This window comes from Phyllostomus discolor, chromosome 3 (genome assembly GCF_004126475.2).
Source record: "Phyllostomus discolor isolate MPI-MPIP mPhyDis1 chromosome 3, mPhyDis1.pri.v3, whole genome shotgun sequence".
NCBI classification, from domain to species: domain Eukaryota; kingdom Metazoa; phylum Chordata; class Mammalia; order Chiroptera; family Phyllostomidae; genus Phyllostomus; species Phyllostomus discolor.
Window position 1 is genome coordinate 111743253 of NC_040905.2, and position 18839 is coordinate 111762091.

At 49.1% G+C, this 18839-nt stretch overlaps 1 protein-coding gene across 1 annotated transcript in view; it reads right to left on the bottom strand.

Moving 5' to 3' along the window:
- Positions 1 to 18026, bottom strand: part of C3H16orf96 (chromosome 3 C16orf96 homolog) — a 37231-nt gene extending 19205 nt beyond the window's left edge. Inside the window, exons 1-9 of the mRNA XM_028517116.2 lie at positions 17337 to 18026; positions 10147 to 10251; positions 8917 to 8997; positions 8618 to 8704; positions 7102 to 8509; positions 4995 to 5080; positions 4564 to 4674; positions 1376 to 1450; positions 783 to 947 (exon numbers count right to left, since the gene is read on the bottom strand). Coding sequence (XP_028372917.1) covers positions 783 to 947; positions 1376 to 1450; positions 4564 to 4674; positions 4995 to 5080; positions 7102 to 8509; positions 8618 to 8704; positions 8917 to 8997; positions 10147 to 10251; positions 17337 to 17756 — 2538 coding nt within the window. The 5' untranslated portion in view covers positions 17757 to 18026. The remainder of the gene's footprint in view (positions 1 to 782; positions 948 to 1375; positions 1451 to 4563; positions 4675 to 4994; positions 5081 to 7101; positions 8510 to 8617; positions 8705 to 8916; positions 8998 to 10146; positions 10252 to 17336) is intronic.
- Between the last annotated feature and the right edge of the window lie 813 nt (positions 18027 to 18839).

The following is an 18839-nucleotide window of genomic DNA, read 5'->3' on the forward strand; positions in this document are numbered from 1 at the left end:
CCCTGAGAAAGGGAGAACCACGCGGCCTTGACAGAGTGGAGACTCCCGCAGCCCTGAGAGGGAGAACCACGTGGCCTGGCAGAGTGGGGACTCCCGTGGCCCTGGGAGAGAGGACCACGTGCCTGTGCCTGAGTGGGGACCCCCACAGCTTTAGAAGGGGGAACCACCACCTGGTTTTAGCAGAGATCCTGGCGACTCAGCCGAGGGTGCTGGGAACCCAGGGAGGCCTCCCAGTTGAGATGGAGTACTAACTGGGAAGAACCAGAGGACTGCCTGAGCCATGGACTTCTATTTCCTTTCCTGAGATACGGTACTCTGGACTGAGCAAAGGGGGAAGGAAGGAAGGACTGTGTGTGTTTGTGGGTGTTTTTAGGGACTTTAGGGTTTTTGATAAAGACATTAGGTCACTACTTTAAGTTAGTATAGCACTAAATAAACATTTCCTTTCCTTTTCACGAATCTCTGGCATTGAGAAACTTCTTTCCTAGGGCGGCGGACATAACAGACCCGGGCCTTCTTTCAATAATAGTATATCATCCCAGGGCCCCCCTTGTTGTGTTTCTGTAACACCGCCTTAGAAGTGGTTTCTCCAGCCCCAGTCACCTGCAAAGAACTGCAGCCCCAGATGACATCTTGACTGCAACCTCATGGGAGACCCAGAGCCACCCAGCTAAGCTGCTCCCAAATTCTTGACCTTCAGAAACAAAATGCTTGTTGCCTTAAGTCGCTAATCCAGAGTAATTTGTCATGCAGCAAGTAATACCTAATACAGGGAAACTCACCTTGGTGCCCAGGTCCTTGCTGAGCTGCTCCACAACCTTCTTCCAGTCATCCTCATGGGACACGACCCTGAATAGCATGCTCTGCATCATCTCGTTCATCTCCACTGCCATCGCCTCCAGGTCAACCCGGCTTGCCTTGCCTGCCAGGGTGCTCCTGTCGGCTTTCTAGAGAGAGAAGGGACTCAGAGAAGCAGAGCTGCTGGGGTGGGAGCAAGGGGAAGCTGGGGGAGATCAGACCACTGTGGTTAGTTTTTTCAAGTTGGGACCCTGGACGTGTAGCCTTAGCTTAAATTCTGTCCTGGAGCCTATGTTGACTCAAAAACAACGGTCACATCTGAGGCACGGTTTTCCTATGACAGAGAAGTTGGTGCATGATTTTTAAGTTCACGAAACACACTGTCACTAACCCTGAGTCACTGAAACTAGGAATTGACAGAACAACTTTTGAGAAGCTTCCACAGCCTTTCCATATGAGTAAGACTCTGAAGTATCATTGCCAGGATTTGTCTTGGCTGATTGATTCCATTCCCTGGGTGGCAGAGCTGGGGCTCAGGACCTGGGAGCAGGAGGCGGAAAGGAATCTGCTTACTCACCTCTTTCAACTCCTGCTCCATCGCATTTTTGTCTACCTTGCGCATTTCTAGGTCTTTTATTTGAGCTCGGAGAATCTAAGAACAGAAGCAAAGGGCATGTCAGCCAACCTTGGAAGCCCTGTGGATAATGCCTGCCTCTCAACTCCACCCTTGCTGTGGGACACTGAGGCCAGGTGAACAGCAGGTAGGGTGGCCACATGGGAAGGCCTGGGCTCCTGGACTCCTGGTGCCCAGGTTCGAAGGGAAGAAATGTGGGACTTGGAAAAAGCTGTCATCTGGGAGATGGGCATGGCAACTTCACTGCACAGGGAGGCAGACCTGAGGAAGGAAAGAATAAGCCGAAGCTGATGCTTCAGCTCCCTAGATGTTTCGGGCAAGCTCATCTCTTCTGACCTGTAGTGAGGTCCCAGCAAGAATCCCAGTCTATTCACCAGCCAAGCACTTACACCTGGCACACGCTGCGCCCCGCTGTTGGGGGGACACACTCCCATCCCCGTGACTCCACAAAGAACCAATTCCCTCCATCAACTCTGCCCTCTCCCCACTTACTGGGGCCTCACAGTGGGTTAGGAAGAGCCTCACAGCCACTGGGCCGTGTCCCCAGAGGTCACTTTTCCTCCAAATCGGAAAACAGGCTTCTACTTCTCCCTTCATATCTGGCCTTCCTCTCACCCTCAGCAACAGAACCTCTCACTTTTAGCTGCCATCTGACCTCCCAGAATCAAGACTACATTTCACAGCCTCCCTTACAGCTTGGTGTGACCCTTGGAGTAAATATGAAAGTGGGCAGGTGTCCTCCTCACTGCTGGCTTGAGTGTGGAGTTAATGCATAGAACACCAGCAGCCACTTTGGAGCCTGAGGTGACCTTGTGAATGGAAATCACACACCAGGGAATTCAAGACCCGCCATAGATTATCATCTCTGACTTTCTTGTTTTTCTGAGGTACCTTGTTTCAGTCAGTTATTTGGGGAGGTTAGGTTATTGAAAGTTAAACCTAATTCTAATTAATGCAAAGCTCCATCACATCCTCTTGCAAAGGGAAAGTAATGTTTTCCATCGAGTCAAAAAGAAAGAGTTCTGTTCTCATTTATTTTCCTGCTGTGTTTTTAGTGGGAAACGCTCTAAGATTGCACTCTAAGGTAACAGATATGGCCCTGGTTGGGTAGCTCAGTTGGTTAGAGTGTTGTCCTGATATGTCAAGGTTGTGGGTTCGATCCCCAGTGAATGCATTAAAAAGTGGGACAACAAATTAATGTTTTTCTCTCTTTTTCCCTTCTTCTCTTTCTGTAAAAATCAATAAACAAACATTTAATAAGGTGATGGACATGTTTCCATCTTGATTGGGTAGTGGGGACACGGATATGTAAATAGGCAAAAATTTATCCACCTCTTATACTTAAAACTTGGACATTTTACTGTGCATAAAGTATACTTTGATCAAAGACACAAATACCACTGCTTACTCTCAAACACAGAAGAGCCTCGATGGTGTCTGTCCTGTTGGCTGCTGCATCGCCAGGCCCTAGAGGGGTGTCAGTGCAGGGTGAAGGCTCAGGAACATTGGCGGAGTGACTGGATGAATGAGTAAGAGGATTTTGTGCATCACCCGCTTTGTTCATAACATTTTCTCACACACATCCAGGTAAAGCAGTAACAGCTACTCCAGAAATGAGGGCGTCTGCATACCCTCATTTCTCTACTGGAAGGGCTCCACGGGGGCTGCTGATCTGTTGCACATGTTCATTTAAGATATATTTAATGAAATATGTGTTATATACAAAGTGTGTTCTTCCAGGTTTAACTTTCATAGGCAATTACTTCTTTCTCGTGGGCCCGAAGGACAGAAAGGTAGTTGAGACAAAGAACTGCCTTGATCTATTTGGTGCTGGTGGTTGGGCCTTATCCTCTGGAGTTTCTTTCGAGTGATGACTACTTGGAGCCAGGTACTGTGACCTCACCTCCCCCCATGCAGGTGGGGCAGGGCATAGTGCTGGGTGCACATCAGACACGTTTAATGGACTGGCTCATCTGCATCAAGGAAGGGCACCAACATGTGCCTCGGACATGGCAACCTGGCCTCTTTGAGGCAGTGACGAAAAAGGGCCCAGAGTTGGCAGGAGATGATGTTATGCTTGACCTTGGTACTAACACAGTCCTATAGCCCTAGTCTCCTCTGCATGCACGGAGCCCCAGAGCTCTACCTTCCACCTGCAGGTAGGCTGGGAACCAGTTCCCCTCATAGAAGAAGTTCTTTTACTGTCTAAGTTGCCCTGTATGGGTCCTTCCCTTTTACCCTCTGCATCCTACTGCATCCTACCAATAGCCCCCTGACAGGGAATCAGAAGCCCTCATGGAAACCACCCCGGCTGATTGTGTTTGGGACTTCTCTTTCTACTGGGAATGACTGTGGTCCCTTCTCCAAATGTCTGGCCCTGAGGTCCAGCTCAGAAGGTCAGAACCCCTCAGGTTCATGGAGAAAGTGTCTGGTGGAGTGAGCCCCTGGTAAGGGCTCTGTATGGTCTCCACACTTCTCATGTCAGCAACTCTGCTGTTCCAAAAAGGCCTTTTGGCACTGATTGGTCAGAAACGAGGTGGTATAGGGGAGAGTTATGAATGATGTAACAGTTGGTGCAAGAAACCCTCTTGAGTCACTGGATTCTTTCAACACGTTTTGAGCCTTCACTCTGCACCGGGCACACTTCTAGGGGTGGGTGACCCCGTGGTCTGCGAGAGGGACGCCATCCAGGCCCTTCTGTTTCCACGTGTGCACACGTGGTGGGGAAGGAGGGGTTTGTTTGTTTCTTTTTTTTTTTTTTTAATAATTTTTTTTAATTTTATTTATTTATTTTTAGAGAGGGAAGGGAGGGAGATAGAGAGAGAGAGAGAGAGAAACATCAATGTGCGGTTGCTGGGGGTTATGGCCTGCAACCCAGGTATGTGCCCTGGCTGGGAATCGAACCTGGGACACTTTGGTTCCCAGCCCACGCTCAATCCACTGAGCTACGCCAGCCAGGGCTCGGTTTGTTTGTTTCTAATTGAAGCGTAACTTATGCGTAGGAGAATGCCGCTAAAATTTCCACCGGTTCCCTTGCCTTCGGTGTACATGTGAAACCTTGGAGAGGGTCTAATATCGCGATGAAGAATTGTCCCTTCAGCTGCCCGTTTTGGGACCCCAGACCTCCGAACCTTTAACTCGTCCAGGCGAATATGGATTTGTTCCACTGCCCTGTCCAGCACGATGTAGTGATCCTTTACCACTGCTATTTGGTGGCCCCAAACTCTCTCGAGTTCCTCTTCCTAAAGGGGGCAGAAACAGACATCCTAGGCCTCCGCTGCTGAGGTCGCCATGGGTGAGACAGGGCTTGAAGAATGTATCAGCCCAGAGTGTCTCCAATCTGCCCTCTTAACCACCACCAGGACACATGCCCACCCCTGGGGCCCCTGCCCCAGCCGCAGCAGGATGTGGGGCTGCAGCTGCCTCCCCCGCCCCTCGTTGCCCCAGGCCTCTTTTTAGCTACAGGACAAATGCTCGGTCTAGTTCCGGGTCACAGTCCGCCATCAGCTTGTCTCACGTCATCATCTTCTCAGTAAAAGCTCTTTCTGCCCAAGACACTGACCTGCATCCTGGATTTCTGGAGACTGCCAAGCTTTTCTTGCAGTATGTCCACTGTTGTCCCAATCTTGGCAGAGGCTCCCATACTAGCTGAAAGCAAAGGAGAGGGTGGCTGTTGGGGGCAGGAATGGGGGAAGATGCTTTGTTTCGAGTCCCACCTGCTTCTGTTTTGAGATGTCGGAGGCAGCACTGTCTGATAGATATCGTGCTGTGAGCTTGGGGGCCTTTGAGGTCATTTAAAGTTTTCTAGGAGTCACATTTTAAAAATCTAAAAAGAAGCAGGTGACATTAATTTTAATAAGACATTTTTAACCCAGTATATCTAAAATAGTATCATTTAAAGATATAATAAAAATTATTGAGATATTTTACATTCTTGTTTCTGTATTAAGCCTTCAATATCCACTGTATGTTTCCCACTTCAAGCACATCTGACCTTGAACTTGCCCCAGGTCAAGCGATGGCCACAAGTGTTTCCAGGTTATCATATTAGACAGAGCAGATCTAAGGAACATGCTCCAGAATTAACTAAAAACAAAGCAAAACAGAATCAACTCCCCTCCCAAAAAACACCCTGAGCAAAACTATGAAGTACCTTATTTATAAGTATATTATTCACTGCAAAATAAAAAGGAATATTTAACAAAAGAGGAGAGGGGTAAAAAAAACACATTGTGGGGGAGGGGTGGGTGGAGGTGGAAGGGGGATGGGTGAGATAAATGGCAGTGAAAAAAAACAATGTAAAAAATAATATGCTATTTCCAGTTCCAGATGAGAGGCCAAAAAACTAATATACAGTTCAGAGCTAGGGATGTATGAAAAATTGTAGTCACGATATGTTTACAGCCTAACTATAGCTTTAACAAAAATAGCAGCTGATCAGTGGTAGACTTTGGGCTACTACAGCTTTACATTTTAAATTTAAATTCATTACTATCAGAACCTTAGCTGTGCCCCAGTATTCATTGATATCAGTGTAGGTGTTTTTTTGTTTGTTTTGTTTTTGTTTTTTTATTCCAGAGAGAGGGGAAGGGAGAAAGAAAGGGAGTGAGGAAATCATTGATGTGAGAGAGGACCATTGATCAGGGGTTGACTGCTTCACTGGCCTCAGCTGGGGACCCATGCCTGGGTCCCCAAACCCAGCACCCAGACATGTACCCGGACTGGGAATCGAACCGGCGACCTTTTGGTTTGTAGGATGACGCCAAACAAACTGAGCCACACTAGCCAGGGTTCAGCGTGGTTCTTTGTAGCTATGCAAAATTCTTTTTCTTTTCAAGGTTTGTGGAGTAGCACCACCCATCAGGGGCAGCACTGTACATGGGTTGTACTTAGGTTAATTCAACAATTATACTTGGCAGAGAGCAAAACAGAAAGATAATGATTTAAAGAAGGTAGGGAAATGGATCTCAGAGTGGGTTCCCAGGCCAGCAACATCAGCAGCATTTCCCCAGGAAGGGTCAGAAATGCACATTCTTGCCCACCCCCCACCCCACCCCCTGCCAATAGCCTGAATCAGAAACGGGATGGGCCCCACAGTCTGTGCTTTACCAAACCCCCCAGGGGGTGCTGAGGCAGGCTCAAAGTTGAGAACCGCCGAAGTGGGCCACCGTGTCCCTCCATACCCCTCAGTGAGCACATGCCCATCATGGGCATGAAATGGAGCATAAATCTACTGGCCCCATGGCCACCCAGAATGTGAGTATGGTCTTTAAGGGTCTCCATGTTTGCCTGGCAGTTGTTCCTAATCCCAAATTGATCATTTCACCTGGGGCCTGTTCAGCACTGTTGGACACTCTGGAGGATCTGGATTTGTCAAAACACCATACAGTAGGACTGGGTTTTATGGGTGATTTTCAAGAGTGACTTTTGACATGAAATTTTCCTTTCTAAGCACCAGCTTTAGACTCGAAACTGCCCCTCAGTCCTAAGATGAGACCTCACTGTACATTCATTGTAAAGGATAGAGTAGACTAGAAAGAGGCTAATGCTTACACCAAAGGAATATAGACTTTGTTGGGGCAGTTAAACAAAGGAGAGAAGGTGCTTCTTGCAGGCCACAGGGAGGGCCTGAGCCCTTACCGCCTTTCCCAGAGCCAGTCTGGGCCTACCTAGATAACCTATGCGCTGTTCCAAGTTGGTTGACAGCTGGACAAGCTCTTCTTTCAGGGAGTCGTGTCGAATAGGTATCTGCGCTATGTGGCTCATGGAATACTTGACGGCCTTCTTCTTGTCTTCGGGGGTCACAGCTTGTTTGGCTGCGAGCATGGACTGGGAGAAGGCAGTATCGGGTGGGATGAAGGCAGTAGCAACATGTGAAGAAGGCCAGAGGTCACCGTAGTCTAGCTCCTGCAAGTCTTCCATCTCGGTGTCATTAGGGAAGACCACGGAGCCTGTGGCCCCACGGGAAGACCCAGCGCCCATGACATCTGCAAAGACCCCTAAGGGCCCAGATGCGGCCACGGTTGTTGCTACCGTGGCCAGTTTGGTGGCGGGGGCATCTTTGACGACCTTGGCAGCAATCCCGGCTGCCCGGGCTGCTGAGGTTGCAGCAGCTGCATAGGCGGCAGCGGCGGCAGCTGCAACGGCAGCAGTGGTTTTCATCTTTTGAAGGGCAATCTGGGATTCCTTAGGGGCCAGTTCCTTGGGGGCCTCAGCTCTGGGGGCTTCATCCTGAGATATTTTCTCGTAAGGTAAGTCCTCTTCTTCCGCACTTTCTGAGACAACTGGGAGCTCGTGCACCTCTGCACGGTGAGAGTGTGATGACCGTGGATAAGGCCAAGCAGAGCCAAGTTCTGTGGCTGGTGGTGGGGCCCTCAAGCCTGGGGGCTGGGGGCCCCTTGGGCCTTGGCTAGGCTGCATGGAACCTAAGTCCCAGAAAGGCCCAGCACTAGGCCAGGGCAAGCCTCTGGGAGGAGGCCAGCTACCTGGCATTAAAGGCCAGCTACCTGGCATAAAAGGCCAGATTCCTGGTGGGGCGAGTTGAGGGCCTGGGGCAGGCCCAGGTCCAAATGCAGTCTCAAGCCCAGGGACAGGCCCAGGTCCGAACTCAGTCTCAAGCCCAGGGGCAGGCCCAGGTCCAGAGGAAGGCCCAGGTTCATGGGCAGGCGTAGGTATGAATGGAAGCCAAGGTGCTAGTGTGAAGTCAGGTGTCAGATGGGGCCCCTGCCTGGGTCCAAGTGCAGGCATGGACTTAGGCTCTGGCCTCGGCATCAAACCAGGCCTGGGTCCAGGTGCAGACCCAGTCTTGGCTGCTGGCTGACGCTCCAGCACCTGAGGCTTCCCCAACCCCGGTGCCGCAGTGAGTGGAACTGCCCGGGTAGACTCCTCCTCCTGTAGTTTCTCTGGGACCTGGTAATGCAAAGTGGTATCCAGGAGCTTGGGGAGTTGGACAGCCTCTGAGATCTGGCCCTGATGAGCAGTTTCAAGGTACTTGGTGGTCTGGGGAAGGTCAGTCTCTTGGAGCTGATCTGTAATCTGCCACAGATCAGAATCCTCCAGCTGCAGTGAAGTAGCTCCCTGTGGAAAAAGTAGCTGGGCTGGCCAGGGCTGCCCAAGGCCAGCTCAGTGGTCACCCTGCCTGCTCCCTCACACCTACTTCCCCTTCCTCTCTCCTCCTTCACTTACTGGGGTGAACATAGCCTCATGGAGGCTGCTCCAGAGTACCAATTCCTCAGTTTTGGGGATGGTGAGAATCTTGTTCTGGAGAATAGCCTAGGAGGTAGAGGAGGGGGTTGTGAATGAGGGACGTGAACCTGAAGGGTATGAAGCCCTCGGGTGACTCCCTCATCCACCCTGTCCTTCACGCTTGCAGATAAATGGGCCTTTCCAGACTGCGTTCCCCTCCTTTCCCCTCCCAGTCCTAGGCACCCCTGGGCCCCGGAGGTCAGAGGACCAGGGTGGAAAAATGGGACTACGGCTCTCACCACATCCCGCTGCAGCGCGTTCATCTTCCGATTCTGCCCTTTCAAATCATCAAAGAAAGTGGCTATTCTTTCCACATGTATCTGTCAAATGAGCCAAACCCATGGGTTAGGAGTGCAAGTTCTGGTCCCAGCCCTGCTTCTCCCACTGCTCGAATACAAGGACTTAGGTCTAGGTGACTAAGAGTTGGAGAAACAAGAAAAAGTGTTTCCCAGAGAGTAAGAAAGGAGTAGAAAAGGGTTCTCTGGGCAAATACGTTTGGAAAATGTTAGGCTTAAAAAGCCTTCCATGGGTGTTTGTACTGTAGGACTTCTCAGAGCCTTTAAAGGGCAAATGTACATTAAGAATCTCCAAGAGGTAAGCTGAGTGGGCATTGTTTCTCAATAGATTTGTCCAACAGTTCTTTTTAGTATTTCATGACACAGTTTCCTAACAGTACTCTTTTTGCTCAGATGGGAGCTACCTAGCCCAAGACTGAAATTCTCACAGTTGCTCTGACAATCAAATGCGTACACTGAGCTGTGCATTGGGGACAATAATGAAATCATGTCATTGGGAGGCTGCTTGTAACACCTCAGCCACAATACAACCTGAGGGGTATGTAGAGCTGGCTTCTGAGCCCAGTTCTGACTCCTCAGCTATGAGATCACACTTCAGAAATTCCATGTCCTTCCACATCATGGCAAGGAGTTGTAACATGCCTGGGTTGATGTCCTTGTGGCTAAAGAAGGAGCTAGCATGTAGGCCTGTACTAGGTTTATTCCACTTCGCAGAGTAAACAGAGTTTTCTAGAAGAGGAAGAGGTGTTCTCTTTCTCCTAAGTTGATGGAATGTAAGCCTGGAGTAGCCAAGACTTAGGGAATACCTACCTACCTAAATATGAAGCCAACCCAAAGGAAAATCATCACTGAGAGGGAGGTATTGATGTGGCATGACCACCTTGATCTAACAGTACCTGAAACCATCCTGGGCTTTTTACCTAAGCCAGAATGGCTTAAGTTTCTGATACTTGCAAATGGTGTCCTAACACTGCAGTGTGAGGAGCACAGCATGGTGGAAGCCATGGAGAGTTCAGGCGGATGGGCCAAGTGGCTGGACCACGTCAGCCCCCATCTCCTGCCCCCATGGCTGTGTCCTTTGACTAATAACAGGCTTCCTAGATTTATTCTGTCACCCACCCACCAGCAGTATGAACAGCATGGCCAGCTTGGAGGATGATGGGGAGGGTCTACCTTATTAACTATGTCCATCAGCTTGTCCACATCCTTCCGGAGGGTTTCAGTGGTGGCCTTCAGTGCACGAATGTCAATGAGCAAATCCTGCAGGGTCTTCATGGACTGAAGAGGGAGAGAGGAGGGGAAAACACAAAGTTGGTGTGGCTGGCTGAGAAGAGAAGTAAGCTCTCTGATGATTGCCACGCTCTAAGAAGTCTTCTTGGCTCTTGTAATGCCGAGGCTGGAACATACTTAGAGGCCAGCAAATGACACTTAAGTCTACAGTGCTCTGAGCTCTCAAGTAGCCTGGGTGGGAAGGAAGCAGCCCTGTGTTTGAATGTATTCAGTAACCAGATATCACTCATTATGAAGCATCTCATGGCCTTTGGTGGACGCCATAGGAGGATCATGAAGGGAGTTATTATTGGATTTACATTTTTAAAGGGTCCTCCTGGCTGCATGTGTAGATTGTCCCGGAAGACAAAAGGGGGAGCTGGAAGACCAGTGAGGAAACTTCAGGCAAGAGCTGATGGGTGCAATGCTGGGCTCATAGCTCAGTTTCACTGCTGGCTGGAGGTGTTGCTGCATCTTTCTAAGTTCTGGATTCCTCGATCATAAAATGGTCATAAAAATGTGATAATGTATATAAAGGGCCTAATGTATAGTTAGGCATTTGGCTAACAAAAATAGCAAATAGCAAAATGACAGAAGTCCTTCTTATTAGTAATTATATTAAATGTAAATGTATTAAAATTTCCATTAAGTGGCAGAGATTAGCAGAATGAATGAATGAAAAAAACATGATCCAAACTCATGGTGCCCTAAGAGACATTTTAGCTTCAAAGGTGCAAATAGGTTGAAAATAAAGGGATATAAAAATATATATCATGCAAGCAATATCCAAAAGAGAACTGCAGTGGCTATACTAGTATCAGGCAAAATAGACTTTAAGACAAAACTTGTTACTAGAGACACAGAGGGACATTTATAATGGCAAAAGGGTTAATCCACTGGGATATATAATAAGCAAAACATATATGCACCTAACAATGGAGTCCCCAAAAAACATGAAGCAAAAACTGGCAGAACTGAAAGGAGAAACAGACAACAAGAATAGTTGGAGACTTCAGTACCCTATTTCCAATAGTGGATAAAGCAACTAAACAGATCAGCAAGGGAACAGGAAGATTTGAACAATGCTATAAACCAGTCAGACATAACAGTCATCTATAGAAAACTTCATTTAACAATGGCAGAATATACATTCTTCTAAGCACACATAGAACATTCTATAGGATAGACCATAAACTAGCCATAAAAACGTCTCAATAAATTTTAAAAGGACTGAAATCATAAAAAAATGTGTTTTCTGACCACATGTAATACAATTAGAAATCAACAGTAGAAACTAGTAGATATTCACAGATGTGTGGAAATCAAACAGCATCCTCCCAAGTAACTAATGGGTCCAAGAAGAAATCACAAAGGAGATTAGAAAACACGCTGAGATGAATTAAAATTAAAACAACACACAATAATTTATGGGATGCCACTAAAGTAGTGCTCAGAGAGAAATTTTAGCTGGATGTGACTATATTAACAAAGAAGAAAGGTCTCATATCAAGCCCAACCTCCTATTATAAAACACTGGAAAAAGTAGAGCAAACTAAACCTATTCCAAGGAAAGAGAGGAGGGGGGGAAGGGAGGAGGGAGAAAGGGAGGGAGGGAGGAAAAAGATTAGAGTGGAAACTAATGGAGTGAAGAGTAAAAAATAATAGAGGCAGTCAACAAAACTAAAAGCCTATTCTTTGAAAAGATCAACAAACCCAGAAAAGGTGGTAGATTTTACAGACAGCTCAATGATCGAGGGCTGCACACGAGAGGAGAAAGAGAAAGATTATTTTCTCGTGAGGTGCTGCTGTTGTGAGTGTACGTTCATGATACACTCTCTCCTAGATGTCAGCCGAGTGCTGCCTGCTGAGCAGCCCGGCACCAAGGAATAGGTGAGTCACACAAGGTAACTATGCTATTCACTCAGCTTTTACTGAATGTAGGTTCACTCAAAGTAGGACATCAACATACAATATCCTACTCACATTCTAACAATCTAAGAGAGATATATAATACACACACACAGCAGTCAGCAGGGAATATTGAACCAGAGGCCCAGAGTCTCAGTCTGCAGGTTCCAGAGACAGTGCGGTGGGCAAGGGAGTCATCAGAGTCTCCGGAGCCAGGTGGACAGACGAAGTCTTCAGTCCAGCAGGGCAGAGCCTCCAGTGGCCAGTGCCAAGGGGGATCAGCATGGCATGGAGCATCTCTCTGGTGTGTGGAACTCAGCTGTCTCAGCAGTGGTCTGGAGCCTGCCTCAGTTATACCTTGAAAGTGGTGCACTCCACCCTTCTGGGTCTCTTAATAGGTATCTTGGCAGCCTTGATGGCAAGTGGGGAGTTTGCCCAGGAGCCTATCTATGGGTGGTCCCATTCTGCAGACATGGCTGTTCTGATCACATGTGCAGGTATCTTAGGTGTGTCTCCTTGCCAGATGTATCTAGTGTGACTTAGGTAGTGTCCCTCTTGAACCAAAATGTTAAGGCCGACCTGCAGCCATCTTGGTTGACATGAGTGACTCCACTTTGTTTTATATACTTCATGCTCTCTTGACCAGACCAGTGCCACTTTATTGGTCCTGCTCTCCACAGGTACTCCCCTATGATAGTCAGTTACAGGTTTCCCACCCCAGATCAAGCCTGCTCCTCACAAGCCTAGGGACATGCCCTGGACTCTAGTCTAGGGAGGAAAGGCCAGTGGAGGGGCACTGGAGAAAAGGTCAGGGCCTAGACTGTGTTGCTGGGAGAATAACCTAGAAGGGCCCACAAGGCCCCTCAGACTGTAAACGGGGCTTGGACTGAGCCATGTTCAGGGGAGGTGAGCCTGGAAAGCTGCCCTTGCTGGAAGTGGACCCCAAGGTGTGTGGAACGCTCTGCAGGCACTTGCAACTAGACTTGTCCAGACTTGCACTGACTCTGGCTTTCTTGCTCTCCGTCTCTGAAGGGGGCTTTCAGAATGTCGATTCAGGTTGGTGACCCAGTGCTTTCAAGAGGCCTGTAAAGGATCAGTGAGGGGGTTCAAGGCAAACACCCCCTCAGACAAGCAGCTAGACTGATCTATGTGGCCAGAGCTTTGGGAAATGGGAATGCTAACACCCCACACCTTCCAGACAGACCTAGGAGTGCAGTGACACTTCCTGGGGCCCTGGGGCCAGGGGCCGGGGTGCTGCCAACCTATGAAATTTATTGCTACTTTACAGAAACTTTGACCCTGATTCTCTAAATCCCCAAAGTGTCTTCCATGCCCTTAAACTTGGTTAAGAAATTCTCAAAAACCCATATAAGTTTCAAATTATTTTAATTGTGGGATATATAGTAGGAGTTTTGGGTTGGAAGAGTAAAATTGTGAGGGAGTTTTTTTTTTTTTAAGATTTTATTTACTTATTTTTTAGAGAGAAGGGAAGGGAGGGAGAAAGAAAGGGAGAGAAACATCAATTGGCTGCCTCTCACATGCACCCCACTGGGGACCTGGCCTGCAACCTAGGCAGGTTCCCTGACTAGGAATCAAACCAACAACACTGGTTCGCAGGCCGACACTCAATCCACTGAGCCACACCAGCCAGGGCATCTACTCAGCAGTTCTCAACAGTGGTGCTTTGGCCCCAGTGGGCTTATGGCAACATCTGGAGACATTTGGGGTTGTCATGACTATGAGGAACTCTTGGCAACCTGATGGGTGGAGCCCAGGGATGCTGCTTAATATCCCACATTGCACAGGACAGTCTCCACCACAAAGAATCGCCCAGCCCAAAAGTCAATATTGCCAAGGGTGAAAACCCCCTGCAATCAATCTACCTGCTAAGTAACAACTTGTTGCCGTATCTGAGCCCCTAAATCTGGTGGTGGTATGACCAAGGGCACAGCCCTTGGGCCATGCCTGTGGGTCCTCCCAAACCTCTCCAGGAGCCTCCATGGTGCCTGCCCTAGTTTTCTAGGCACCATTCACCTTGACCAGTGCCCATAAAGGGCAGCTGAGGACACACCCAGCCATCCGGGAGAAAAGAGGCAGAAGGAGGCAGGTGAGGTGACCCCTGCCATCAACATGGCATTTTGGCTACCAACCTGACTGGGTGCAGGCACTTAGCAGCTTGCGCCATCTGAGAACAGCTGTCATGGCAGCTCCCTACAATGGGTCATCGAGGCAACCCTGGCAGCCTCAGCTGGGCTCTCACAAGGTGACTTTCTCTAACTGTAGGGACATTGCTAAGTGCACAAACAGTCCTCTAAGGGCTGCACACCCCGGTCTAAACTCATCTGTCTGCCCCTTTCCTGCACAGGTTGGGTCACTCTGGGTACTCATGCATTCTAGAAGCCTTCATCCATCAAGGTAAGTAGAAGGCAAGCTTCTCTGAAGGGGCTGGCACCTCTCCAACCTCTGAAGCCCTCCATAATCGGCCCTCCGCCACCCATGAAGCCTTCTTTGTCTTTAGTACCAATTTGTTGTCTTAAAGTCTATCTTGTCTAACAGCATAGTCACTCTGGCTATCCTCTGGTTACTGCTTACATGGGCTATCTTTTTCCACCCTTTTACTTTCAACCTATCTATGTCCTTGAATCTAAAACGTGTCTCTTGTAGACAGAGTACAGGTAGAACACGTTTTTTTATTTTTTGTTTTTAAAGATTGATTCTGCCAATCTCTTTGTGTGTATGTGGTAAAATACACATAACAATACTAAAGTGAAAAATTCAGTGGCATTTAGTTCATTCACAAGGTTGTGCAACCATCATCTCTATTTAGAACAGTTTCAACATTTAGAACACAGGCAGCAAACAGAAGTCCCGCAGGCCGAATCTGGCCCTCCACCTTTGTTATATCCAGCCTGGCACCTTGTTTCTACCCAGCAGCAGTGCCGAGCTCCTTGCCCCTGGCTAAGGAGTAGTTACATTTACACAGTCCTAAAGTTACATCGGCCCTTTGAAGGCAACCACGAGGCTGATGTGGCCCCCCATGAAAATGAGTTTGACATCCCTGATTTAGAACATCCATCAGCAGTCACCCCCACTGCCCCACCCCCAGCTCCTGGCAACCACTAATCCACTTCCTATCCCTACAGATTTGTCTGTTCTGGACGTTTTATATAAACAGAATCAGGCAATATGTGGTCTTTGTGTCTGGCTGCTTCCACTGAGCATGATAACTTACAGTTCTTCTGTGTTGTTGACTTGCCTCTCTTGCCTAGCATCAGCCCACCGTGGCCAGACTGGACTCTCCCTCCTCCCACCCACACCAAAAGTTGATGTTTTTGCAGGGCTCTGGGTGCCTGGCTTTGCTGAGGTCCTGATCCATCTCAGTTGCCCTTCTCAGTTCAAATCTCTGAATAATAATAATAGTGAACACTGATTGGGCACCTAGAGTAGGTGGAGCTCTGTGCTAAGCAATTTCCATACATCATTTGATTTCATCTTAATTCTTGCAACAATCCTGGGAGAAAGAAACCATCACCTTCTCCCCACCCTTTCCAGTTGGGAAGTGGCAGCATGCCCAGCGCCCCACATAACTATGCCTTTCACTAACCCACTCTGCCCAAGACAAGTCAAGTGCCCATTTTCTAACCCTGTGACACCCAGTGGGTTCCTGAACCTCTCTGTGCCTCAATTTGCTCATCTGTAAATTTGGGATAATAATAGAATCTGCCTCATAGAGTTGCTTTGAAGATTAAAGAAGCTTACAGACACAAGTATCTAGCTTACCTGGTAAATGATGAGCCCTTCCTTCTGTGCTTGCCACACCTGGCGGCTATTCTACTCTCTGGCTGGGGGCTCTCGGTCTTGTGGCTTCCCCCCACTGGCCCTGCCTCCTGTGCTAATCTCTCCCCTGAGGCCAGACTAGCCTTCTCCGGGGCAGCTTAGTTCCCAAAAGGAAAGACTGCACACTTCCTGGATGAGATCCAACGCTCTTCCCTGGCACCTGAGGACCTTCAGGCTAGAGCCCTAGCCCACCTTCCAGCTCATCCTCCATGACCCTCCACAGGGGATCAGCCAATAAGACTGTCCCTTGTGTCCCAAGTATGCCCTGTGCTGACAGCTGTCACTTGCTCCTCTGGAAAGGGTGCCTTCAAATATCTGTCTGCTGATCTTCTATCTGCTTTTCCAGAACCATCTCAAGCCTGACACCCTTCTCCCAAAGCTCTGCTCCCAGTCCCCTTTACGGCACGCACCTCAGAGTGGTCCATCCATTTGATGGAGGCTCTCCATCAGCCCCTGCATGTCCATCCTTCATCCTCGCTGTACACTCCGTGCCCTGAGCCTGGCCCACAGGCACTGTGCTCACCATACCACTCACCCTCCAGTTTAACCAATGGGAGAATGACAGGAGAAAGGGCAGGGTATTTATTTCCTGGTATTCAGAGTCTTCCCCAAGACCACAGGCTGTGATGGAGAAGCACCGGCTGAGCGGGGAGGCAGGAGAGTATGTGGCCCAAGGCAGGCCCTGGGGCAGAGGCTGAAGCCCTCTCCTGCTCCACTGTCACTGGCAGCAAAGTAGTGAACATTTCTGAGTGTCGTTTCTCACCTGTAAAGTACAGATAGTACTCTTTCCCACTTTCCCTACAGATTTTTATTCACCCGCTTTCTGTCTGTCACCCTTGCTAGAACATGAACTCCTCTTCACCATGACTACCTGGCACCTCCCTCGTGGGTGGTCCACAATTATTACTGTTTTTTACTGAGGTGAGATTCACATAACATACAAGGAACTATTTTAAAGAGAACAACTTAGTAGCATTTACTGCATTCACAATGAAACCACTGCCTCTATCTGGTACAAAGCCATTCCATCCCCCCAAAAGGAGATCCTATAACCAGGACGCAGTCCCTCCCCACTCCCTGTTCCACCCGGGCCCTGGCAGCCACACATGTGCTTTCTGTTTCTATGGATGTGCCCATTCTGGACGTTTCATATAAATGAAATCACACAATATGTGGCCGTTGTGTCTGGCTTCTTGCCTCAGTACTTGATGAATACAAGCTTGGAGCTTTGGTCTGCCTGACGACCCCGACAGGGTGGGCCCATCACAAAGGGACACGAGGGACTAGGTGGCGAGATGCCTGGGAGAAGAGCAAGGGGGCAAGAAGCTTGCAGAGGCCTGGCGGTTTACCTTCTCAGTGGCTTCTTCATTGCCTTCCACCATCTTCCGGAGCTTTATCAGCTGCCATAGTTCCTGGGCTGGCCGGCAGGCCCCCTGGCTGGCTTGCACCAGCTCAGAGGTAGAGGGCAGGTCCTGCAGCGTGGCCATCTGGCTCTCCATCTTGTCAATGCGGCTCACCACGTGGTCAAAGACATTGTTCAGCCTTTTCATGGGGTTGAGGATGGGCTGAGCATCTCCTTCCCGGGGCATGAACACAGCCTGCGAGGACTGGAGGAAGTCCTCATCCCCCGAGAGGACCTTCTTAAGCTCAGCCATTTGGATGTGCTCCAGGATGCCATGGAGCAGAAGGTGCATGGCCTTGAAGTTCACCACACCGCACTGTGGGATGGCGATGTTGACCAGCTCAGAGAATGTGAGTGAGAAGCTCATTCTACCAGGGGTGTTGGTGGGAATGGGGTTCTGGGCACCTTTGGGGACAAGTGGTGGCTTTCACTGGATCCACAAGCTGCACGAACAGATGCTCAGAGACCCAGAGAAGCTGCAAGTGACAGCAGTCAGAGGGAAAATGGCCTCTGTCCTGGCCAGAGTTCAGGTGAGAGTTTTTTTGTTGCTGGGATACCAAAGAATGTGGCAGTGGGCGTGCTTCCAAGGGTCTGGAGTGGAACAGAGTAGGTACTCAATTAATAGTTGATGAATGTTTGAACAAAGGGCTGGCCTTTTAACTCAAGCCCTTTGATTATATAAGACCAATGACCCTTTCCAAGAAGCATGCCGGGAAGGTAATGGGAGTGGCGGCTCGCTCCTTGGAAGTCTCTAGGATTAGAATAGGAGACAGAGTTCTTGGAGTTGGGAAAGCCCAGGTTTCAGGAACAGAATCTGAAGAGCTAAGCTGGTTGCAGGACAGTGGCCAAAGCCCACACAGGTGCTCCAGTTTCTGGAGGAGGAAGGTTAAAGGGCACGAAGCAGCCAACTTTCATTAGGTCTGGATCCTGCATGTGTCCCTGCCCTCCCAGGGACGTGAGTGATATCCCAAACTCTGCTGTGCTACCCCTTGAGCTGGGGCTCACGAAGACCCCAGTGCTCTAAAAGCCTTGAGGGCATGGCCTGCTGCTGCAGAACTTGGAGGCTGCCTAGGCCCCTGTATGTTCAGGCCCTGCTTTCATCAGTTCCCAGACAAGAACACAACAGTCTGCTGGGCCTGGTCTCCTAGGGAAGTCTGCAAGGAAGGCCCCGACTCAACCTCTGGAGCCCCCACTCCTGGTTCACCCCCCAAATTCCTGGCATAAGTACACACTGCTCACACACACCACACAGCATGAGCCCTCCTCAGGGGCTGAGTTGTGTCAAGGTCAGTCTTTCCTAGCTTCCCCACAGAAGAGATAGCAGTCGCCTGTCCACTTTGGGTTTATGCATATGACTCTTTCTCAGCAGCTATGTGACCTTGTATAAATGACTGGCTGGGTTTTAGGGATGTTTCATAGTCTGGGTTCAGCAATCAAGGCCCCTGTTGCC